General features: G+C 36.2%; 1 protein-coding gene across 4 annotated transcripts in view; it reads right to left on the bottom strand.

Annotated features, from left to right (window-relative positions):
• The window catches only part of Cdk13 (cyclin dependent kinase 13), a 101827-nt gene that overhangs the window by 60157 nt on the left and 15634 nt on the right, over positions 1 to 26036 (bottom strand). For all 4 annotated transcript variants that reach the window (XM_075970151.1, XM_075970153.1, XM_075970152.1 and 1 more), the window contains exon 2: positions 4185 to 4844. In XM_075970151.1, the coding sequence (XP_075826266.1) occupies positions 4185 to 4844 (660 nt within the window). The remainder of the gene's footprint in view (positions 1 to 4184; positions 4845 to 26036) is intronic.

Below are 26036 nucleotides of genomic sequence, written 5' to 3'. Positions count from 1 at the left end.
ATAGGTCCTTTAGTACCACATACTGAAAACTATTTGCCAGACAAAGAGTAAAATAATCTTTGTTCTTCATAACTGTTACTCTCTAGAAGGTTCTTTAGCAGGTAAACATATTTGAAAAGAAAGTGATTTGTAAGGAATTACACAGCCCATTTCTCAATGTTACCATCCTGCTACTCAACAAATATTACAGGCTTTTATAGTTTTATGTAAAGTCCTGGAGATTTAATAAAAAGTAATAAATATCACACTACTGTTTCTTTCTTTCATATAGAAGGTCAGATTTTTGGAAAATTGGTAACCAGTAAATTAAAATACTAGACAAATGGATTCAGAGCCTGATGAGGTGCTAAACGTTAGTTATATTTTATTTGAAATCTATTCTGTTTATAACTATGCCTATTTAAAGTAACCTATTTAGAATATAAAGTCTCTAACTTATATTAAAACTTTTTTTTCTGAGATACTTAAGTGCATTTTGATGAAAGGGGTATAAAAGTCTTGACTTTACCTTTTTTTTTTTACTTAAGGAACTACATTCAACTACATTATTATATAAATCACCAGATATTATATTTTCATAATATTATAACAAAAATATTTTACTGCTTTCAATAAATAAAATGTTTGTTTTCCATATTTTACAGTTACAAAAATAAATAAAATCCCTTAACAAGAATTATGTAACACCAACAAGGTGAAGACATTTTTGACTGCTGAAGAAAATAAAGTTAAGTGTGAACAAATGGAAATAAGAGCTGTTTTTGGCATGGAGCTCTGCAAAGCTGTGTGTATCCAAACTCATTACATCCAAGTGTTGCAAGCAAATCGTCTTTGAATAAAAGCAAATAATAGTAAGAAAATTTTCTGAAAAATGAGCAAAAAATATCAGATAAAATGGTCAACCTATTTTAAAAGATTCAAGAAGCCTATTGAAACTAGAGAAAGTATAATTCAGTTTATCCAGTGTATTGTAAAAAAAATTAACTGTCAATATTTTTAAATCAGAGAATTTACATAAATATTCAGACCAGAGTTTTTGTTTTTCCTAATTTTATAAAAAATTATTGGAAACAACAATATGTCTTATGACATATGTCTTTCCATATGTCTTATGAATGTCTTCTCTAATTTTCCAGAACAAAGTAGTTAGGCATGACAGACAGAATTGTGATGCTGCACTGAGAAAAGGCTGGAAAGGAAAGAAAACTATGCTAAACTAACCCCAACAAAGACAAAAACTCTTCATCTCAAAAATAATGGCCCTGGCCTTGAAGATAATATGTATTTTCACAGCGTTCACTTGCAAATTCCTATTTATCAACAATATGGGCTCAGAATAAACAGGTATAATATCGGTAAATAGTTGTGTAGAAACATGTATTTGTTCTCTAACTAAACATAAGTAATATAGGAGACACTGGTTTAGTTACTGTAAATAATCTCTAGCTTATTGAGGCGTGTATGGAGGAACCACAAATGTCACAACATACACGAATCTACATAGGAAGAAGAAAAAGACAAGCTCTTCTGAGTAATCGAGGAGTGTTGAGGTCACAGGAGAGGGCAGAAGGGGAGAGGGGAGAAAATGTATAGCTCAATAAAAACAATAAAGACGGAGGGAGGGAGGGAGGGAGGGAGGGAGGGAGGGAGGGAGGGAGGGAGGGAGGGAGGGAGGGAGGGAGTGAGTTAACTGCGGTTCTGGGAGGATTCAGAGTCTGGCATACTCTGTTTGGCTAAGACTCAAGGAAGCACCAGTCAGTGAAAAAGGTGAAAGGATTTTGCTTAAAAGAGTACCTATCAGCCAAACCCAGATCGATGACTGTAACTGATTATAATGGAGAAAAAAGAAAAGTTCCATTTGATTAAGAGGACTAGGTGGAGTAGGAGGAATTGCCTTTTTTATGTTTGCTTTATTAACAGCTATTAAGAGGAATGATCAAATTTTAAAAAATCATCATCTGTAGTTCCTATTATAGTAATGATTAGCAATCTTATGAGTGAGTACTAAACAGTAGATGACCAGTTTCAGGGAAAACAGATCTTCAAATCGACCAATATATATCCTACAGAAATATATCCCAAAGTAGACATTTGTACCTTCTACACAGAGGTTTTAAGGTTGGTTGGTCAATTAACCAAGTTATCACATCACAGTTTAACATTTTGTTCCTCATACAGTAAGAAGTACATAAGATCATCTCCTAAATATTCTAGCCAAAACCAGTATTTGTTCTGAACTTATCCAAGATCCAAATGATTTCTAAGTTTATAGGAAATGAAAAGGTTAGAGAAAAGCAATCAGACAAATTCAGAGGTAAGACAGACTTTTCAACGTATGAGGGTAAATAACACCTGTAATTATCTGAGGTTACATTAACAGCACATATGAGTAAACCGAAAACTATGGCAACCACTTATTTTCAAAATGATGTGTATACACATACACTTTCCTTATACAGGGAAATTAAAAGCATAAAAGTAGATATATTAAATACTAGCATTTGTTGACTCTGGTCATTCTCAACCTGTGAGCCCCAACCCCCTTGGAGGTCAAATGACCCTTTTATAGGGGCCACCAAAGAAATTACATTATGTTTCATAATAGTAGCAAAATTACAGTTATGAAGTAGCAACAAAAATATTTTTTATGATTGGGGTCATTACAACATGAGGAACTGGATTAAAGGGTCACAACACTGGGAAGGTTGAGACCCACTGCTCTAGAAAGTTAAAATACTAATTTTATTGTTTAACTTTATAAAATGCCCAAATACATAAAAGTAACAAGAGTACAGATTTACAAAATCACAGTCACAAAAAGCACAATCAACCTTTGGAGATTTATTTAAGAATGTAAATATGACAGTTAACTAGGCGTAGGTAGAGCATACTTAAAGAATGCAAAGGTGGAAAGTACTCCTTAAAACATGGCTGCTGAGATTATGTAGACCATTACTTTTCTTTAAAATTATCTTTAAATAGAGTAAATAAAGACACCTTCCATATTCAGGTTTCCAGAAACATTATCAGAAAAGACGATCTCTCTACATCAACAAGGCAATTTCAACCTGTTTAACACAAAAACAAACAACAAAAACCCACACCAGGTTTCTAAAAAGAAAACTTTTAAACATGAAACTCACAAAATTGGTGAAAGGGGCCGGAGAGATGAGGAGTGGTTCCTCCCTTATAAAAGAGGAAGAGAAAGCCAACAGTTCTTTGCTTACCAAAACCTGAACAACAGTCCTTTTCAAACAAAACATGAGGTCTATTATACTTTGCAACTCTGTAGAATAATAATTAGGCATTTTGCTTTTGTAAAATGAAAACATCATTAACCTAAGATAGTGTACATTTTCCCCAGTCCTGATTTATACTAAAGTAATAATGATAGTATCTGAGATGCACAGAACTTTAGCTTACAGCATTCTATCAGGTCATCTAATTCAAATAACTAATCTGTGATTTTTCATGATAAATATTCTCATTGTTGGATATAACATGGAATAGAGCACAGAAAAACTGAAAACGTAAGACAATGAACAGCTATGATCTTCCACATGTAGTGTATTGTACTTCTAACAAAACTAATAAGCCTATAAAAATATTTCCTGCCTGATCCAAGTGATTACTTCTAACCATTTTTCTTTTTCACATTTTAATAACTTAAAACTTCACTGAAAAGAATGTCTCCCTTTTATACACTTTGTATTTAAGTCAGTCACTGAAAGAAATGACTACCTCAGTCATGTCTATAGTAGCAGTAATAGTAGAAAATTTCATATCCAAAAAACATATACATCCATTCAAGGAGCAAAAAAAAAAAAAAAAAAGTAAACACTGAAAGAGAAAAGGCAAAAACCAGTGTAGATTGAAAAAGCTGGAGCTGAATGCGGTAGTGCACATCCTTAACCTAAGCACTCTGGAGTCAGGCAGAGAGAGTTCCTCAGCTAAGAGGCTAGCTAGCTCTATACAGTAAATTCCAGGTCAGCCAAAGGCTAGCTACATAGTGCAAAGCCAGCTCATCCTCTCTACTCACCCATTCCCCAAAAACCAACAAGATAAAGAGGCTTTTATACTAACTTTGGGGAAGGATAATCCAGAGTTAAATCATATTTCTCAGTTTAAAGTTTCTTTTTTTTTTTTAAAATAGTTACTGACAAATTTCAAATGTTTGCACTTACCTATCAGTATCTTTATCTTCAGGCAGCATGGGAGGCAAAGGTAACGGGGGTAATGTAGAGGTCACTAAAGCCACATGTTGCTCCTTCTCCTTAGCGCCTACGCTTGCTGTGAGTGGCTTAGTTTTCTCTTTAGTAGTAGATACTGGTTCTTCCTTTGTAGCAGCAGCTTTACTTTCCTTCCCAACAACTGTTTTCTTGGAGGCTTTATCTACAATCAAGTTATTGTCTACCTTTGTTACTTGAAGGGGTGGCTTTGTCTTTACTTTGTCACTTTTGGCGGTACCAGCACTTGAGGGCGAAGGTGCATGTTCAGTTTTCAGTTTCTTCACATCCTTCACGTGGTTTGTTTGTGAGGCACTGGCACCAGTTTCTGTGCTCCCCTTCGTAGGGGTAGATGCATTTGAGGCTTTTGCAGCTTTGGCAGCTGCCTCAGCAGCCTTAGCTGCCTCTGCAGCCTTTGCTGCCTCTGCAGCTCTTGCTGCCTCTGCAGCTCGTGCCTTTTTATTCTTGTTCAATTCAGCTGCCAGGCTACTCTTGAGAGTTAGTGTACTAGGAGAAATGCTTGAGTGACGACTTCTAGATCTAGACAATCTGTGCCTGCTACGAGATCTTGAGTGCCTAGATGAATATGGGCTTCTGCTTCGAGATTTGGCAGACCGTCTGGTGAAAAATAATTAATATTTAGTCAGTCACCAAATTAAATTTTATAGAGTGCTAATTTGAATATCTGAAGTGAAACAAATTTACTTAATTTCAAAATAATAATACACCATCTCTGAAAGGTTTTGTTGTTATTTCTAAGTAAAATACCAGAGGGCAATTTTCTTTAAAATATTCTTCTTTTGCTCTGACCTATGAATGCTCAAAGATAAGGCTAAATTTAAAACAAAAGAATAAAAAAACTTCATAAGAAAAATAACAATTAGGGCAGCAGCAGGCCATCACTGCTAAGTCAGAGAGGAGGAATAGGCAATAAGTATCAAACAAAGACAGCAGCAGATAGTCTTCTACCCTCCTCCCTCAGTCACAGTTTCTGGCAGAAATAAATTGTGTTTCTTTACCACCATGAGTCCTATTTTTGATACTTCAGAATTCCCTATTACTCCTTTTCTAAGTTCCCCTCCCAAATTCTTTCAAAATGTAGAAATAAGACCTAGTTTGTTTCAGCATTGAGTTATCATTGCATACAAGCCCCATCCATGCCTTACATAAAAATATATGCAATTATTTCTGAATAATAAAAATATAAGCCTTTAAAATATTCTAATTCATTAAGCAGCTGTACATACCAATTATTGAAATAAAGATACAATTTTACAATTATTCACTAAAATAAGTGAAAACACTTAACTACATCAAAGAAAGATTGTAAAATAACCTGCATAATTTTATATAGGAAGCAAATGCTATATTAGGAAACTTGGCTACATTTTGATTGTTTCTTCTCCCTTCAGATGATTGAGCTCCAGACAAAACATATGTAAGTCATATGTGTATCCCCTGATCAGATAGATACCAATGAACAGCAAGAGAAAGAAAGCAAAGAGATGGCATCTCAACACAGGTAATAAGAGACTTTTATAAAGCAATTTTTCTACAATGTATTTCCTAGGACCATGACTTGGGTTACCTATTTAATACAGACACAAAAATTGTATGTAATACATTCTCAGACTCTGCTAAGTTGCTAGTAAACTCCAATGATACATTTACTATTTACAGCTAACAGTCTGATAACCTAAAATTTAATATAAAAAACAAAACTCAAATGTAGATGATTTTTAAGTAATAGTTTTGCCAACATTTACTAATGTTTCAGGTATAGCTGTGAGGGTGAGAAAGAAACGCATCTTTAAACCTATAACAAGTTACACTATAACAATCTTACTAAAATTCTTTCTATGAATAAAATTTCTTAATTTTTTTTCTTGGACAAGACAACTTGGTGTTAAAGCATTTGTCACCAAATCTAAATACCAAGAGTTCTAGCCCCCAAGGACCCATAAGAGAACCAATTTCTGCAATTTATCTTGACCTCAATGTACACACTCAAGTAAGCATGCACACACGCACACAAACACTTAAGTAAACAATTAAAATGGGTTTTTATGATAGTTCTATCTGTTGAATTTACAGTGAACACGTTAACTATTGGCTGCTTGTTTGTTTTTCTGCTTTGTGGTTTTTTGAGACAGGGTTTCTCTGTGTAGCCTTGGCTGTCGTGGACCTCATCTGTAGACCAGGCTGGCTTCAAATCACAAAGATCCACCTGTCTCTCTGCTTCTCGAGTGCTGGGGTTAAAGACATGTGCTAACCCTGCCCGGCTCATTGCTGGTTTTAAGTAAGTTAAAGATCTCTTTAGGAGCTAAAAAAGATGGCACTGGGCGGTGGAAATTAAAAGCAGGTAGTGTTCTCAAAGATTCAGCACCAAGGTCAGGCACCTGGCTCCAGGAGATCCAAAGCCCCCTTCTGATCTCAATGGGCACTGCACTCATTTGCACATACCGCCCCCACACAATAAAATTTTAAGAACTCTTTTAAAAAACTAAGAGATTATCTTATGCTTTTAAGAACTTTTCCAAATTTACTTAGATTTATACAATTTAAGTAAAATCAGAATTGCAACTCAAACAGGCTAGAGCTCACTATTAATTAGCTAGGCTAGTTAAGTGTCCCTTAAAGCAGTGGTTCTCAACGTGGTTCTCTTTCTAATGCTGCAACCCTTTAATGCAGTTCCTCATTTGGGATGATGGGATGACCTCCAACCATAAAAATATTTTTGTTGCTACTTCATAACTATAATTTTGAGACTGTTATGAACTGTAATGTAAATATTTTTGGAGCAAAAGTTTGGCAAAGGGGCTGAGACCCACGGGTTAAGAATCACTACCGTAAAGGGAGAGAGCATGGTGTCCTGGTCATTCCAACTATATCACAGAGACTCTGCAAGAATCCAGTTCTGAGCAATGTACTTGGTGAACTCTCACAAATTCAGGCAGCTTTGTCCCCCTTTGCCATCATAGCTCTTTCCCACAGCTCCAACAGCACTCACTATTCTTAGTGAAGACTTAGCATTCTTTGTGAGCTCCCTTAATCTGCATCACCTTGTGGTTTCTTTTTAAAGTCTCCTCAGTCATCTAAATTAGATTTCATTTTTTCTAAAACTTTCACTAGGTATGCCAAGTCTTAAAACCAAACTAATCAATTTTTAGCTACCTAAATTATTTTTGCTGAAAGATTATCCAATCCACCATTGAGCATCATTTGCCAATGCAACTTCCTGGGGTGAAAGAAAACACAGAAGCTCACATAATCAATATCCAATACAATTGCCATTACCCTCAACACTTTTTAGCCTACTTTTTTTGCCTTATTTAACTTACGTCCTCATGGAATTCTCACAGTAACATTTACTTTAAAAGCTTGTTTAAAATCCTCAAGAGGTATGAAAATGATTATCAAACTGAAAATTACCATGCTAAGTATTATTTTTTTCAAAATGTGTCTTTTTCACATTTGTATTTATTGTTGCACTGGTCACAATAGTTAGGAAATAGAATCAACTTAAGATGTCTATCAACATATGAATGGGTTAAAAAACAGCACGGTACATATACACAATGGAACCTTATTGAGCCATAAACTAATGTGGGATTTCCTTCTGTATGTTGTAATTATCATTAATGAATAAAGAAACTGCTCTGGACCTATAGCAGGGCAGAATTTAGCTAGGCGGGGAAAACTAAGCTGAATGCTGGGAGAAAGGAGGACAGAGTCAGAAAGAAGCCATGGAATCATCGCTGGAGACAAAGTGCTGAAACTTGTCTGGTAGGCAGGCCACAAACTCGTGGTGGTGCAGATTACTAGAAATGGGCTAAATTAAGATGTAAGAATTAGCCAGTAAGAAGTTAGAGCTAATGGACCAAGCAATGTTTTAATTAATACAGTTTCTATGTGATTATTTTGGGTCTAGGCTAGCCAAAGGGACAGGAACCAACAAGCGGCCCTCCTCCAACAATAAACAAAAATGAAATCATGGCATTTGCAGGAAAATAAGAGTGGAAATTGTTATGCTAAGAAGATTAGCAAATTTCACTAAAAAGACCCCTGCATTTTTGTCTTAAATGTACTATTGAGATTTTTTAATTATTATTCATATTTTTAAAAGGTCTCTTTCAAGCATTTCTTAGTTAAAACTTTAAACGGCTGGCCAGGAGACACACCTTTAATCCCAGGTCTCGAGAGGCAGAAGCAGGAAAAAATCTTTGCACGTCTGAGGTCAGACTGGTCTACATAATGAGTTCTAGATTAGGCAGGGCTACATAATGAGATACTGTCTCAAAAAAATATTCAAAGAACAACAAATGATGTTTCTATGTACTTTATTAAGCACTGTTGTATGCACTCTACTAATTATTTACAACAGAATGGTGGGAGTTTCTTAAATGTACCTCATTTAAAATCTACCTTATCTATCTAATCTATTAGACTACTAAATACATCAGATCCAGCACCGTCTAAAATTAAGATTTAGGAAGTACATACATCATTCTCTTAATATTTGATCCTCTTAACATTCTGTTTTTAATTTTACTATTCTCTATTTGTTTAACCATGCTACAAATTTCATTTCCTGGTAAACACATGCTATCTCAGCAAGCACCTTATCTTACTTACTACTCTACATTGCCTTGTATAGCCATACCCTCTGAATATTTCCTACTGTTGCTGTTAACAAACTAGACCAAACACAGTGACTTAAAGCAACACAAATTACCTCACAAGTTCTAGACACAGAAATCCAGTGAGTTTTGAAAACTTAAACCACCTATCTCCGCTCAAATCTCGAAGTAATATGTTCTCTTACCTTTCCCAGTTTCATTTAACTCAAGGCATCCATCATTCAGGCTTCTGCTTCCACCACTTCCTTCCTGTATGTATTAGCATATGGCATTTCTAACTCAATCCCACAGTCACCTTTCCATAAACCTCCTTGCCAAACAGGAACTACCTAGGTAGTACTTTTTAATCGTATTTTGCCACAACATACTTTATATACACATTCCAGAGAGCATAACATGGGTATCTTAGAGGGTCTTACATAGTCTACCATACTCCTCTTTTTTCCTCAAAACCACTTTTCTCTTTCATCCCACCACCTACTCTCTTAATCTACCCTGTTCAATTGATATATTCTCTCTGTAAACAGCATAACCAAACCAATCTTCCTTGCTATTCAATGATTTTTTTATATGTCCCAAATCCTTCACATTCCTTTTCTTCTACAAACCTTCACAACATTCTTAAAGCTCACCATCCAGTTCCAAAATTTATCAGGCATATCTTCTCCCACACAAACTATATTACCTTCCACCTACATTCTACTTCATTGCTATCTAAAATTAACCCCTCTGTGATGAACCATGCTCTGGAACCTTATTTTACAGGGTGTTGACCCCAAATGGCACAACCTGTAAGCATGTCAAAAATAATGTTTCTCATCTCCTTTCTGGTACCTATGGTCTTAAACACACAAAAAATATTTGTAAAAAAAAATAGCAGATAGGTGAATCAAAAGATCCAAGTGCTGGTATCTTGCTATTTTATCTTTCCTGCAAGTCAACCTCCTGTGCCCATAAACTCATATACTCACTGATATTAACTAGAAAATAAACATGCTTTATAAAACTAGAACAAAAACTCAATGTCTATAATGACAATATTAAGTATATTCTTAAAAATACTCCCTACCATTTCAGTTTCCCTACTTTTTTCCTAACTATATATGCTGGCAGCTTCTGTCTTTTAAAGTTCTTCTGTACCATATTTATTCTCACACAGAATATAATTTATACCTACAAACTGTGGTGGTCTGAGTGTCTAAATACGAATGAACCCCATAGGCTCACTATTTGAATAGTTAGTCAACAGGGAGTGGCACTATTTGAAAAGATTAGAAGTATTAGGAGGTGTGGCCTTGTTGGAGGAAATGTGTTACTAAGAGTGTGCTTTGAGGTTTCAAAAGCCTATGCCAGGCACAGGCAGGTAGTCAGTCGTCCCCCACAACACTGCCTACGGATCAGAATGTAGAACTCTAAGCTATAGCTTCCTGCTGTCTCTTCTTAGCACATAAATAACAAGTTAGTAAATATCTTTGAAATGTATTGTGCTAAAATATTTTAATTTTAAAACTGCTGTTTGAACTGCTGAGTTTCTTTAAAACAAAAACAACAGCAAAAATCATCAGATCAATTCTGGCATGAGATCAGGACACGATTCACATCAATTTCTAAAACAGCCCAAAACTGCTCTGAAACTTTGTAACATGTATTTATGCAAAGAGGCACTCTAGGCATTGACCATCATAAAATAAGAATATTAATCAACTCTGAAAAACACTGAAGAGCTCTCTACATGACAATATTAAGTACTAAGTCAACATTTAATTCCTTATATAAAAGTGAAAAGTACATGCATTTCTTTAGTCCCACATTCCTCTAATCACCTCCTGCATCTGCCTAACAAGGGATACAACGTTTTAGTACAATGCTTACCACCTATCCAAAATTTGCCTTTACTGAAACTGGGGATATAGCTCAATTGATTCTTAACTAGCATGCATGAAGCCCTGAGTTCAATCACCTACACAACATAAACCAGGTATGTTGGGGGCACAACTATAATCCCTGCACTCACAAGTTGAAGGTAGGAAGATCAGGTCAAGTTTAAGGCTACATAGCAAGCTCCAGACCAGTCTAGGATACATGAATCATACACATACACACACACACACTCACTCACACACACACCAACAAAAACAACTTTTTAATATAACAGAACTAGAAATAATCTTTGTCCCATAATCCTCCCACATTGTCTTATCTCTTGTCTTATCTCATAATAAAAATAACTTAATTGCCCTACCCAACTAAACTGAGAGACAATATCTTCAAAGCTTTGACTCTGAATACAAACCTGGCCAATTCCAGATGCTCACTAATATTTATATAGTAAGAACACTACCGATGATGCTCCTAATGAATGGTCCTAATCTAGCTTTCCCTACTGTTGTGGTTTGAATGTAAAATGTTCCTCGAAGCATGGCATGTATTTGAACATTTGGTCACCAGCTGGTGGCTCTGTTTGGGAAAGTTATAAAAACTTTAAGTGTAACCTTGCTTAAGTAAGTCCATCACTAGAGGAAGACGCTCAGGTTTTACAGCCTGGCCCTACTTTTTGTTTTCTCTGCTTCCTGTTTATGAATAAAATGTGACTGAACAGTCTCACACCTGATGTTGCCATTTCTGCCCAACATACTACATAGCTCCGGAACCGTAAACCAAAATAAATCCTTTCCCCTACAAAGGTTTTTTCTTGTCAAGGTATTTTTATCACAGTACCAGAAACAAAACTAATATACCTAACAACTACTACATGAGACCAATGCTATACTGTGTTTTCATTACCTATGGAGAACATTCTCCATCTTTTATAGTGAATCCTTCCTAATTTTCAAGGATAGTCCTAAAGCCTTTTCTTCATAACAACTCCAAGACGCAATAGTGACTTATTGGCACCATTCTTCTGACCAAATCATCATTCCCAACCTTTTATTTTAGGCATTTACCACATTACCTATTAGACTATAGCTTCTTTGAAAAGCATAATATAGTCTAAGTCAATTTTATTTAATCACACTACACTTGATAGCTTAATGCCATTTGGATAGCAATTCTTCGTCAAATGAACACAATGAACATCAGTCTACAAAAAAAAAAAATCATTTGACTTTCTCTGCCTTCACAACAATGAAAATACAGAGAAAGATGGGGAAACTAAGACAGAATGCCAAGAAACTTGCTACTCAGGTAGAATCAATAATCAAGCCAACTCACCCAATCCAAAGCCTGGTGCCACTTTCTGTTACCATACTGAACTCTTTCACCTTCACATTTACTTAGTTCTTAACTAGTTTTCAGAAATCAGGCTAACCTTTGTTCTCTGTTATCTGTCCATTTGCTGAAATCAGAACATTTGTCATCTACTACAAGGCACTCCAGAATCAGCTTTAAAAAACAAAAACAAAAAACAGAATTTATAACTAAATACTCTGTTGAAGAAGACTAAATGTTTTCCTTTCACCATTAGGAATAGAGAAGGAAGTCTTTCTGGGCAGGCCTTTAATCCCAGCCGTCAGATCCCTGCGAGTTCAAGGCTAGCCTGTTCTACAGAGTAAGTTCCAGGACAAGCTACAAAGCTACACAGAGGAAACCCTGTCTGGAAAAAAAAAAATCAAACAAACAAAAATCCTAGAATACACTAAAAACACAGAAACCAATAAATAAAAGAAAGAGTCAACCGTTTCTACATTCTTACTCAATATGAAAAAAAGTTTTAGTTATCAGCAGGAGAGTGGTGGCACACACCTTTAATTCCATCCAATGTGGGCCCATGACAACAGTGGCATAAAAGTTGCTCTCAGCTGGGTGTGGTATACAACTTTAATCCCAGCACTCAGGAAAAAGAGGCAGGCAGATTTCTGAGCTTGAGCCCAACCTGATCTACAGAGCGAGTTCTAGGACAGTCAGGGATACAAAGAGAAACCCTGTCTTGAAAAACCAAAAGAAAGAGAAGCAGTTTTAGTTCTGCACACTAGCAATGAACAGTCAGAACAGACAGGAGGATAGCTAGGGCTTGCTGGCTGTCACCCCATCCAAACAAACAAGTTTCAGATTCAGGGAGCTTATGCCTCAAAGAAAAGGAAAAAGAAAAGAGTGACAAGAGAACACCACAAAATGCCCTCGTCCTGCCTCCATGTGTGCAAATATGTACACCCACATAGGCATTTATGTAACGTACACAAATAAAAATAAGAATTTAAAAATCATTTTTTAAAAAATTACTAAGAGAGAAACCCAACATGGCAAACAACACTCAGTTACAGTTGGCCAGAGTCTCCAAGGAATAACCTGGGGAAAGCTGAAAAATAGCTATTAGAAAAGTAACACATGGGGCTGGAAAGATGGTCAGAGGTTTAGAGCATTGACTGGCTGCCTTCCAGAGATCCTGAGTTCAATTCCCAGCAACCACATGGAGACTCAGAGACATCGATAATGTAATCTGGTGCCCTCTTCTGGTGAACAGGCATACATGCATGAAAAACACTGTATGCATAATAAATAAATCTTTTAAAAAAAGAAAGAAAAGTAACACACTTAAGTAACTGGTGGAAAAAAGGCAATATCCAAAGCAATGGCAGCACTGCACTGACAATCTACAGAATAAAAGCAAGACATTTCAGAAAGGTTTCTGCTTCTGTGGTAGCTTGACAGCTGACACCCCGTGCAAACCACATTCTCAGAAAACTCAGAGCAAGTGGTATAGGACTAGTATTTCAGTATCATGAAACAATACAAACAAAATATTCCAAGCCTAGAAAAGAAACCCTCACCATATCTGCATGGCATTTAATAATACTAAAACTAACTCAACGCAGCATGTAGGAAGATCAAAGAAGGGGCAATGCTAGCATTTGCATAAGGAGCTCAAAAAGAATTTTTCACTTGAGTATACTCTAATTACTGTAATGAATTCTATCAGGTATGGTCAGATCTGAGATTTTGCCTATGAAGCACTCCCGCCAACCAGAACAGCATTGGTAATCCAATCGCTCAATGATTCAGATGGAAGAACAGAGTCACCTATCAACAGAGGACTTCCCGACCCCAGATTAATGTGGAGAGCTAAAAAATCCAGAGTGAATGTGTAAAGAGTGGGTAAGTCATGAGTAATTTGTATTGTTAATATAGGCATGGCCACATCAAGGACCCAATGCCTGGAACCCAAAGGAATAGCAAAACCGTCCCCCCAAGGGTGAGACTCAGAGGAATGACAAAGCCTTCTTTCGGTAGGTATGTATAAGATCCAGCAGCTACAGATTCCTGTTGTAGAATATTATTTTAACTGTGAAAAGGTATGTTACATTTGTTTCTGCTGTTTTTGTTAACAATGTGAAGACATGTTACATTGGTTTGGTTAAATAAAATTAAACTGGGGTCAGGAGGTTGAATCAGCAATTAGCTGACGGGAAATGGTAGGGAAGAACTAAGTGTAGCAGGGTTCTTTATTGGGGGCTGAGCAGAAAGGGAGCCCCTTTTTCCAGGAGAATGAAAGGGGAGAAGGAGAGGACACCAGGGGCCAGTCACCCAGCTATACTGCTGCTGGGGGAATACATTCTGCTCCTTCAGCCAATAGCCTTTAAGATACCAGCCCACTTGGGCGTGGTCTCTTATACTATACTATAAAAGCAGCAGTAACCATGAGACAGCTCTCTTGCTTCCTGCTCCCGCTTACAGCTTCTACACTATTCCTGTTCACTCAGAGGACTGTTGTCTAGGGCAATGATCTGTAAGTTTTCCACTCAAATAAATAACCCTTTTATTATCCATAATTCTGAAAAGATGTGGGATTGTTTTGTGACTTATGCCTTCATACTGCCAGCCACGGAGTAAAGAGAGGTATATCAAATAGAAAAAGGTAAAGCCAAGAGGTGGTGGTGCATGCCTTTAATCCCAGTACTAAGGAAGCAGAGACAGGTGGATCTCTGTGAGTTCGAGACCAGCCTGATCTAGAGAACTACACAGAGAAACTCAAAAAACTAAAAACAATCAAACACCATAGAGTTCAATACAAACTACTACACCTGGGGAAATTATCATTCATAAGCAAAGGAAAAAGAAAAACTTTCCATAATAAAAACAAACTGAAGGAATTTAGGTAAGCCAAGTCAGTTGTACAACAGATATGTTTGTATAAATAAAAGGTGAAATATATTTAAGAGAACAAAATTTGTAACCCTATATCAGTGAACCAAATGAAGTCTAAGAAAACACCATAACTAGAATGCAGGAATAAATAGTGTTCAATAATAACTTAATATTAATGGTCTCAATCTCCCACTAAAAGGAAAAAGGCTGGATTAGAAAACAAGATCCATCTTTTACTGTCTCTAAAATAAACACTTCACCATCAGTGATGGTCTTAGGACAGAGCATGGGAAACGATATTCCAAGCAAATAGGACTAAGAAATAAGCAAACAAAGCTAACGGAATATCTGAAAAAATGGATTGCAAACCAAAACTAGTTAGAAGACCTAGAAAAGGACGCTTTATTCTCATTAATGGAAAATTTCACCAAAAGGTTAACAAAATCCTAAACATTTATGCACCAAGCATAGGGGTATTCAATTTCATAAAAAAAAAAAAAAAGAAACAAATTCTATTAGATCAAAAATCACAGACTGACCCCAACACAGTGACAATGGGTGACTTAAACACCCCACTCTCAGTAATAGAAAGGCTAGCCAAACAAAATTTCTACAGTTAAAAGACATTATAAATCAAACAGAACTAGTGAACATTTATAGAACATTCCAATCAAACACTAGATATACTTTTTTCTTAATAGCTCACAGAATTTTCTCCAAAATAGACCACATATTAGGACACAAAACAAGCCCCAACAAATTCTTAAAAATTGAAATAGCATGCTACATTCCATCTGATCACCAAGTAATACACAAACTCATAAAAGCTAACTAAACACACCACTGAATAAAAATGAATACCAAAAGCTATGGGACACTATAAAGACAGTCCTAAAGAGAGATCTTACATCACAAAACTGGAGAGATCTCATATTAACAACCTAATGTTGCACATGAAGGCCTTGGAAAAACAAAAACACCAAAAAATAAGAGTAGCTGGTAAGAGAGAATTAATAGTCAAGACTAAAATCAGAAAACAGAAGTGAAAAAAAAAAGACTGAATGAAGAGTTGGTTCTTTGAAAACATTAACCTTTGGACAAATTAACTCCTCCCAAAAAGAGGACATAAATTAATAAAATCAAGGATGAAAAGAGAAGCATTTCAAGTGAGGAAATTCAGAGAATCATAAGGCCATAATGCAAAAACTTACATTCCACTAAACTGAGAAAGCTAAACAAAAGTCAAGGAAGTAAGCAATAGATTCCATACAACCAATAAGAAAGAAGCAGTAAATAAGTCTTACAACTAAATACACAAACAAACAAAACACACCTCTGTGGTTGTTTGAATGTAATTGACCTCCATAATCTCAAAGGAAGTGGTACTATTTAAGTATGGCTTTGTCGGAGTAGGTGTGACCTTGTTGGAAGAAGTGTCTCACTGTGGGAGTGAGCTTTGAGGTCTTATATGCTCAAACTCCCCTCAGTGTGACAGTCAATTGACTTCCTGTTGCTTGCAATAATGTAGCATTTCAGCTCCAGCACCACAGTCAGCCTGCATGCTGCCATGCTCTCCATCATGATGATATGATGATAATGGACTGAACCTCTGAAACTGTAAGGCAGCCACCCCAATTAAGTGTTTGTTTTTAAGAGTTGCTGTGGTCATAGTGTCTCTTTACAGCAATAAAAACGCAAAGATAACCACAGAACCAGATGGATACAACAGAGAATTCTACCAGAGCTTAAATGAACTAACACCAATACTCTCAATTTATTCTACAAAACAAAAAATGAAGGAATACTTCTAAATCCTTTTTATGAAGCCATCATTACCCCGACACAAAAACCAGACAAAAACAAAATGATAGAGACCAATCTCTCTGATGAACACTAATATAAAAATTCTTATTAAAATACTTGTAAACTGAATTCAAGAGAACACAAAAAGATAAGGCACCATAGTCAAGTTTCATCCCAGAATACAAAAATGGGTCAAAAGTATAAATAAATATAATTCACTACATAGACCAAAAGTTAGAAACCACATGATCATCTCATTAGATGCAGAAAAGGCAAAAATCCAACATCTTTCCTGATAGAAATCCTAGGGTACATAGGGACACAGAAAACATATAATGGCAATATACAACAATCCCAACAGGCACACACTGAACAAAAAAAAAAACTCAAAGCACTTCCACCAGAGTCAGAAATAAGACAAGGATATCCAAGCTCTTCATTCTTGTTTAATACACTGTTCAAAGACTTAGCTAGAGTAAGAAAAGTGATGGAGATAAAGTGGACAAAATTGGAAAGAAGTCATAGCGCTTTTATTTGCAGATGACATGATTCTATACATAAAAGACTCTAAAAACTCCAAAAAAAGAGTATCAGTAGCCTCCCTATATATAAATAAAAAGCATACCAAGTAAGAAAAAAATCCTAGTCACAATAGACTTAAAAAAAAAAAAAAAACACTAGCCGGGCATAGTGGTATATGCCTTTAATTAAAGGAGGCAGAGGCAAGTGCGTCTTTTTGGTCTAGCCTACATAGTGAGTTCCAGGACTGCCAGAGCTACAAAACAAAACCAGTTTCAAAAAAAGACTATCTTGGAACTTGGAATAAATAAAAGAACTAAAACTGTATAATAAAAGATTTGAGACATTAAAGAAAGAAACTGAGAGAAATACCAGAAGACTTAAATATAAACATCCCCCATTCTCATGGATTGGTAGAATTATATTGAAAAAAAATGCCATCCTCTCAAAAGTAGCTTACAGATACAATACAGTAATACAGTTCCCATCAAAGTACAATGCTACCCTTCTGAGAAACTGAAAAATAATCTTTAAATTTTCATATGGGGGGGCTGGAGAGATGGCTCAGAAGTTAAGATGGCTGTTCTTCCAGAGGTCCTGAGTTCAAATCCCAGTAACCATATGGTAGCTCACAGCCATCTATAATGGGATCTGATGCCCTCTTCTGGCCTGCAGGCATACATGCACATAGAGCATAATATACATAAAATTAAATAAATAAATAACCAAACATTTGAAAAAAGAAAATTTCATATGGAAGCACACATACACACATGCATGGAAAAACAAACAAAAAACAGTATAGCCAAAACAATTCTGAATATTCTCCCCGCAACAAACAAAAAAACCTACTGGAGTTATACTACAGAGCTATAGCAACAAAAATATGGTATTACCCCCCAAATTGACCAAATGGTATAAAAGTGAGGATGTGGATTTAAGTCAACACATCTACAACCACCTAATTTTTGACAAGGGGCGAAAAAAATGCACACTGAAGAAAAGATATCCTTTTAAAAAAAGAAAAGAAAAATGCAACACTGTTGGTATCTACATGAGGGAAAAATAAAAACAGATCCTTATTTCTCACCCTGCAAGAGAGAGAGAGAGAGAACAAAGATTTTAACAAAAAACCTGAGACCCTGAAACCGTTATCAAGGGAAAAGTAAGGAAAACACTTTAAAATAAAGTCACAGGCCGGGCGGTGGTGGCGCACGCCTTTAATCCCAGCACTTGGGAGGCAGAGGCAAGCGGATCTCTGTGAGTTCGAGGCCAGCCTGGTCTACAAAGAGAGTTCCAGGACAGGCTCCAAAGCTGCAGAGAAACCCTGTCTCAAAAAACCATAAATAAATAAATAAATAAATAAATAAATAAATAAATAAATAAATAAATAAATAAATAAATAAATAAATAGAATAAAGTCACAGGCAAAAACTTCCTCAATAGGACTACTTACACAGAAATTAAAGTCAACAACTGGCAAGTGAGACCCAGTAAAATTACAGAAAAGAAAACAGCTAATTGGGTAAAACAAAACCTACAGAATGGGGGGGGGGGGCTGTCATATGAGAAAATTAATATCCCTAAACAACAAACATCAAAAAATGGGCTAAGAAATAGAATTCAAGAGAAATGCAGAGTGGCTATATAATCTAAAAGATGCTCAATAGTCTTAGACATCAGACAAAAGCAAATTAAAATTGTTTTGAGATTCTTCAACAGATGAATAATAAATATGTGGTCTAAACACAAAACATAATTTTGTTCAGTCACAAAAAATAAAATTTGAAGCTAGATGCTTCTGTTATTTTTAACTAAGTCTTTATAATTCTCTTTTATCAATGAAGACTCAGAAGTAAGATGCTGGGGTGAAAACCTGCTAGCTCAGAAAGACAAAAAAAAATTACCCATTTGCTTCCTCCTCTGCTGTTGTCCAGGAAATGAAAGCTTTCTCCTACCTCCTCAAACAAAAGTCCTCTAACTCAATGTCCCTCCCTTCTACTTCCTGTGTGTCTCTCTATTCATCCTCCCGACTCTCTCTTACTCTCTATGGTTTTTTCAGGTCAAATGGTTACTTGCTCCATCTCTTCACCTACTGTCAACTTTATTTAATCCTATTTATAATATTCAAGCAGAAAGCTCTTGGATTAAAGGTGTGTGCTAGGGCTGAGCCACACCACACCTAGAAACAGGTTTTCCCAGTAAATAATGTATTCTCTGTATTCAGTGTGATCAAACATTCTGAAATAAGATCCAACACTGACAGAGACTCCCTGATGAAACAGATATTATGGCAGCTGCCAGAAATAAGGACCACAAAGACCCAAAGACCAAAGAGAAAACAGAAATGAAACCAAGGAACAAAACACACACTCAACAGATAAACTCAGAAATCAGCACCTAGACCTATAATCATCCCAAACCCAGATGCCTAGATGTATCTAACTTTGTGAAAATGATGGAGAGGTCCTTAAAAGAGAAATGAGTAAATCCCTTCAAGAAAGCCAAGAAAAAAAAAAACTTGAAGAAAACAAGACCTTTCAAATCTTGAAAATGCAAAGAGCAGCAATAAAGAAAACACAAATAGGGCTGGAGAAATGGTTAAGAGCATTGCCTGTTTTTCCAAAGGCCCTTAGCTCAATTCCCAGCAACCACATGGTGACTCACAACCATCTGTAATGGACTCTGGTGCCTTCTTCTGGCCTGCAGGCTTACACACAGACAAAATATTGTATACATAATAAATATATAAATTAATACTTAAAAAAAGAAAGAAAACACAAATAGGGAATTCTAGAAATGGAAAACTTGATGCAAACAGGAAATACAAAGGCAAGCTTTACCAACAGAATACAAGAGATAGAAGAAAGAATCTCAGGCACTGACAATAAGATAGTAGAAATGGATACACCAGTCAAAAAGAAAGTTATATCTAAAAAAATCCCTGACACAAAACATCCAAAAAATTTGAGACACTATGAAAAGACCAAACCTCAGAGTAACAGGACTAGAGAAAGAAGGATTCCAGCTCAAAGGTTTAGAAATATTTTCAACAAAATAATAGAAGAAATATTTCCTGACCTAAAGAAGGAGTTATCTATAAGAAGGTAGAAGAAGCACATATAACACCCATACATTGGACAGGGAAAAAAAAAAAAACCTCCTTGCTACAAAAATGATCAAAGCACAAAACATTAAAGAAAGAATATTAAAAGGTGCAAGGAAAAAAGACAAGTAACATATAGACAGCCCTATCAGAATCACACTCACTTCTCAATAAAGACCCAGAAGACCCTGGGCTGATGTCTTGCAGATTCTAAGAGATTTAGCCAGAAAAAACTGTCAATCACCACAGATGGAGGAAAAAAAAAATGACAAAGTCAAACTTAAACAGTATTTACCCACAAACCCAGTCCCACAGAAGATACTAGAAGGAAAACTCCAACACCAGAAAGTTAGCTACACCTACACAGAGTCAATAAACAATCTCATAGCAGCAAAACCCAAAGAAGGGAAATAGCCAGACGGAGACAGACAGACACACACACACACACACACCCCTACCACCAACACCAAAATAACAGGAATTAGCAATCATTGGTCACTAATATCCCAGTATCAATGGATTCAGTTCACCAATAAAAAGACATAGGCTAACTAACAGAATGCATATGAAAGCAGGATCTATCATTCTGCTGTACACAAGAAACACACCTCAATATCAAAGATAAGACAATTACTTCAGAGTAAAGGACTGGAAAAAGATTTTCCAATCAAATGGGCCTAGAAGCAAGCTGGTGTAGTTATCCTATTATCTAACAAACAGACTTCCAGCCAAAATTAATCAAAAGTGATTAGAGGGCATTTCATATTCAAAGAAAAAATCCACCAAGATGATGTCTCAATTCTGAACATCTATGCCCCAATAAGGGCACCACATTTGTTAAAGAAACATTACTAAGCTTAAATCACACATAAAATCCCACACATTAAATAGTGTAAGACTTAACACCTCACTCTCACCAATGGACAGCTTATCAGACAGAAACTAAACAAAGAAACCATGGAAGACATTATGACTCAAATGGACCTCAGATATCTACAGAACAGTTCACTCAAACACAAAGAATATACCTCTTCTTAGCACCATATGGAACCATCTCCAAAACTGACCATATACTCAGTCACAAAGCAAATCAACAGATTAAAAAAAAATACTGAAATAACCTCTTGAATCTGATAAGGGAATTCTCCATGGATTGAAGCTGGACTTCAACAACAGAAACAGCAGAGTCTAAACTCATGGAAACTGAACAACTCTCTACTAAGTCACCACTGGGTATAGGAAGAAATAAAGAAGTTAAAGGCTTCCGAGAATTCAATGAAAATTAATGCACAACATAACCAAAGTTACTGGGCACAATGACAGTGCTGCTAAGAAAAAATTGAAAGTACTAAATGCCTTCATGAAGAATTTGGAGAGATCTCATACTAGCAACTTAGTAACACACCTGAAAACTCTAGAACAAAAAGACACACCAAGAAGGAGTAGACAATAGGAAATAATCAAACTGAGGGCTGAAATCAATAAAAAGAAAGAGAATACAAAGAGCTGGTTCTTTAAGAAAAATCAACAAAATAGACAAACCCTTACCCAAACTAACTAAAGCAGAGAATGTCCAAATTAAAAGTATCAAAAACAAAGTGGGAGATATAACAACAGATACAGAGGATATCCAAAGAAACATTAGGTCATATTTCAAAAACCTGTACTCTACACAACTGGAAAGTCTAAAAGAAATGGCTAATTTTCTCCATAGTACTATTTACCAAAGTTAACTCAAGATCAGATAAAGAGACCTATAACCCCTAAGGAAATACAAGCAGTCACTGAAAGTCTTCCAATCTGTCAGGTGGTGGCAGTGGTGCATGCCTTTAATCCCAAAGGCAGTGGCAGGTGGATGGATCTCTGTGAGTTTGAGGTCAGCCTGCTCTACAGAGTGAGGTCCAGGACAGCCAAGGCTACACAGAGAAACCCTATCTTGAAAAACCAAAAAGTCCGAGATCAGATGGTTTTAGCACAGAATTCTACCAACTTTCAATGAGCTAATACTAATATTCCTCAAATTATTCTACAAAATAGAAACAGAAAAAACATTGCCAAATTCATTTTAGGAGGCTTACCATGAACCCAAACCACACAAAGACTCAACAAAAAAAGAATTTACAGACCAATTTCCCTCATGAACAATGATGCAAAAATATTCAATAAGATGTTGCAAACTGAATCCAAAACTCATCAAAAAGATCATTCATCATTCCCAGAGATGCAGGAATGGTTCAACATATAAAAATTTGTCACTGTAATCCACCATACATAATGGGAGAAAAAACACACATAATCATCTCATTAGATGCTGAAAAGCCTTAGACAAATCCCAACACTCCTTAATGACAAAAATCTTGAAGAGAACAGGTAGAAAGTCTTACAGCCAGTGGTTACCCACCCACTGGAGCGTGGCCTTTTATACTATTTATGCTGATGTAGAGCCTCTTTTCCAGCTGCAGGATTTGGTTTCTACTCTCCATTCCAGCAGAGGATTCTAATTCGTGAGTCTACACCTAAATAAATAACTGTCTTATTTTTCTCAATTCTGAGCTAGTGTGGGATTTCTTTTAAGCATCCTTCATCAAACAGGGATACAAGGGACATACCTAAACATAAGAAAGGCAATTTATAGCAAGCCAATAGTAAACATATTAAATGGAGAGAAACCCAAAACAATTCCCCTGAAATCAGGAACACAAGGTTCTCAGTTCTCTCCACATCTAGTCAATGTAGTACTTAAAGTTTTAGCTAGAGCACTAGATAACTAAAGAAGATCAAGGGGATACAAACTGGAAAGAAAGAAATCAAAAAATTGCTATTCACAGAGGATATGATAGTGTACATAAGCAACTCCAAAAATTCTACCACAGAATTCCTAGAGTTGATAAACACCTTCAGTAAAGTGTCTGGATACAAGATTAAAAAAAAAATCAGTAGCTTCCTAAATACAAATAACAAACATACAGAGAAAAAAAAATCAGGGAATCAATACCTTTACATAAGCCACTATTAATATAGAAAATCTTGGTGTGTCTTTAACCTAACAAGTGAAAGACTTGTATGACAAGAACGTCAATCTTTAAAGAAAGAAAATTAAAGAAGATATCAGAAGATGAAAAGATTTCCCAAGCACACAGATCAGCAGTATCAACACAGTAAAAATACTTATTTTACCAAAAGCAATTTACAGATTCAACACAATCCCCATTAAAATTTCAACACAATTCTTTACAGATATTGAAAGAACAATACTTAACTTCATATGGAAAAAAATAGCTATAAACAATCCTGTACAATAAAAGAACTTCTGATTTCAGGCTACTACAGAGTTATAGTAATAAAAAGCACATGGTATTGGCATATAAACAGACATGTCAATTAATGAAATTGAATTGAAGACCAAGACATAAATTCACATCTATTGACACTTGGTTTTTGATAAAGAAGCCAGAAATATACAATGAAAAAAATAAAACACCTTCAAAAATATGGTGCTGGCCTAACTGGATGGTGGCGTGTAGAAGAATGCAAATAGAACCATTATCTATCATCCTATACAAAACTCAAGTCCAAGTGGATCAAAAACCTCAACATAAAACCAGATAAACTGAACTTGATAGAAGAGAAAGTGGGGAATAGCCTTGACTCACTGGCCTAGGAGACAATTTCCGGAACAGAACACCAACAGCACAGGCACTATTAATAAATTAACAAATGGGACCCCATGAAGCTGAAAAGCTTCTGTAAGGCAAAGGACACAGTCACTTGAAAACGTGACAGCTTGTAGAAAAGATTTTCACCAATTCCACATATGAGAGAGCTAATATCCAAAATATATAAAGAACTAGATATCAACAAACCAAATAACCCAATTAAAAATGGGGTACAGATCTAAACAAGAGAATTCTCAACAGAGGAATCTCAAATAGCTGAGAAACACTTAAGTAAAGTCCAACATCCTTAGCCATCAGGGAAATCCAAATCAAAATGATTGTAAGATTCCATCTTAGACCTGTTAGAATGGTGAAAAGCAAAAGCAACAGCTCATGCTGGAGAGGATATGGAGTAAGGAGAACACGCTGGTGAGAATGCAAACTTGTATGGCAACTTTGGAAATCAATACAGTGGTTTCTCAGAAAATTGGGAATCAACCTACTTAAAGACATAAGCTATATCACTCATGGCATATACCCAAAGGATGCTCCTCCATCTTGTCACAAGGACACTTGTTCGACTTTGTTCATAGCTGTGGTAGTTTGAATAGACATGGCCCTGTGGTTGTTTGAATGTACTTAGCCTCCATAAGCTCACAGAAAGTGGCACTATTAGGAGGTGTGGCTTTGTTGGAGTAGATATGGCCTTGATGAAGGAAATGTGTCACTGTGGGGATGGATTTGGGGGTCTAATAAATGTTCAAGTCACAATCAGTGTCTCAGTCACTTCCTGTTGCCTGTAGATCAAGATATAGGACTCTCAGTTCCTTCTCCAGCACCACGTCTGCCTGCATAACATCCTATCCTGCCATGATAATGGACTATACCTCTGAACAATAAGCCACCCCAGTTATAGATTTTCCTTTATAAGAGTTGTCGTAATCATGGTGTCTTTTCAGAGCAACAAACACCGTATCTAAGATAGTCCCCCCACAGACTTGTGCTTGAAAGCTTGATCCACAGGGAGCAGCACTATTAGGAGATGTGGCCATGTTTGAGTAAGTGTGGCCTTACTGTAGGAACTGTGCCTCTGTGGAGGGGGAGCACACGTGTACACACACACACACACACACGACTGAAAACCAGTCTAACCAAGTGAAGACAGAAGATCCAAATTAATAAAATTAGAGATGAAAAAAGAGAGGTTCCAGCAAACATCAATGAAATCTAGAGAATCATTAGGCAATACACTGCCAACTACAACTAAAAAAGATGTAAAATATAGAAGAAATGAACAAATTCCTAGACACATATGATTTACCAAAATTTAATCAAGAGGATAGTAAAGAGACCTGCAGCCAGGACTGACAACTTGAGTTCAATACCCAGGAGCCACGTGGTGGGAGGAAGGTCTGACTCCTGCAAGTCCACTAAACCATTTCACCCCAATAATACAATTTTTTCATTAAAAAAAAGACAAACAGGATAAACAGATTTATAACAAATAACAAGACTGAAGCAGTAGTGAGGAATCTCCGAAGAAATGCCCAGATCGGCAAATTTACTGTTAACACATGTTTAAAGAACAAAGACCAGCATTCCTCAACCTACTGTAGACAGCAGAGCAGAAGAGGGGAAACACCACCAATTCACTCTATTACTAAAAAAAAAATACTACAGCACAACAAAAGAAAATCACAAACTAATCATGCTGAACACTCAGAAGGCAGAGGCAGGCACATCTCTGTGAGTTCAAGGCCAGCCTGGTCTACAGAGCGAGTTCCAGGGCAGCCAGGGCTACACAGAGAAACTGCATCAAAAAAAATACACACACACACACTAACCCCATTGGTTTTACTCCAATGCAAGGATGGTTCCGCATATATAATTCAATAAGTATGTCACATAAATATTTTCAAAGGCAGAAATTACTTGATCATCTCAATATATGAAGTAAAAAGGCCTTTGACAAAGTTCAATATCCTTTTAAGTCAGGAAAAAT

The sequence above is a fragment of the Microtus pennsylvanicus genome, chromosome 4 (assembly GCF_037038515.1).
Source record: "Microtus pennsylvanicus isolate mMicPen1 chromosome 4, mMicPen1.hap1, whole genome shotgun sequence".
In the NCBI taxonomy this organism is placed as follows: Eukaryota; Metazoa; Chordata; class Mammalia; order Rodentia; family Cricetidae; genus Microtus; species Microtus pennsylvanicus.
This window is presented reverse-complemented; position numbering and strand designations above follow the sequence as displayed.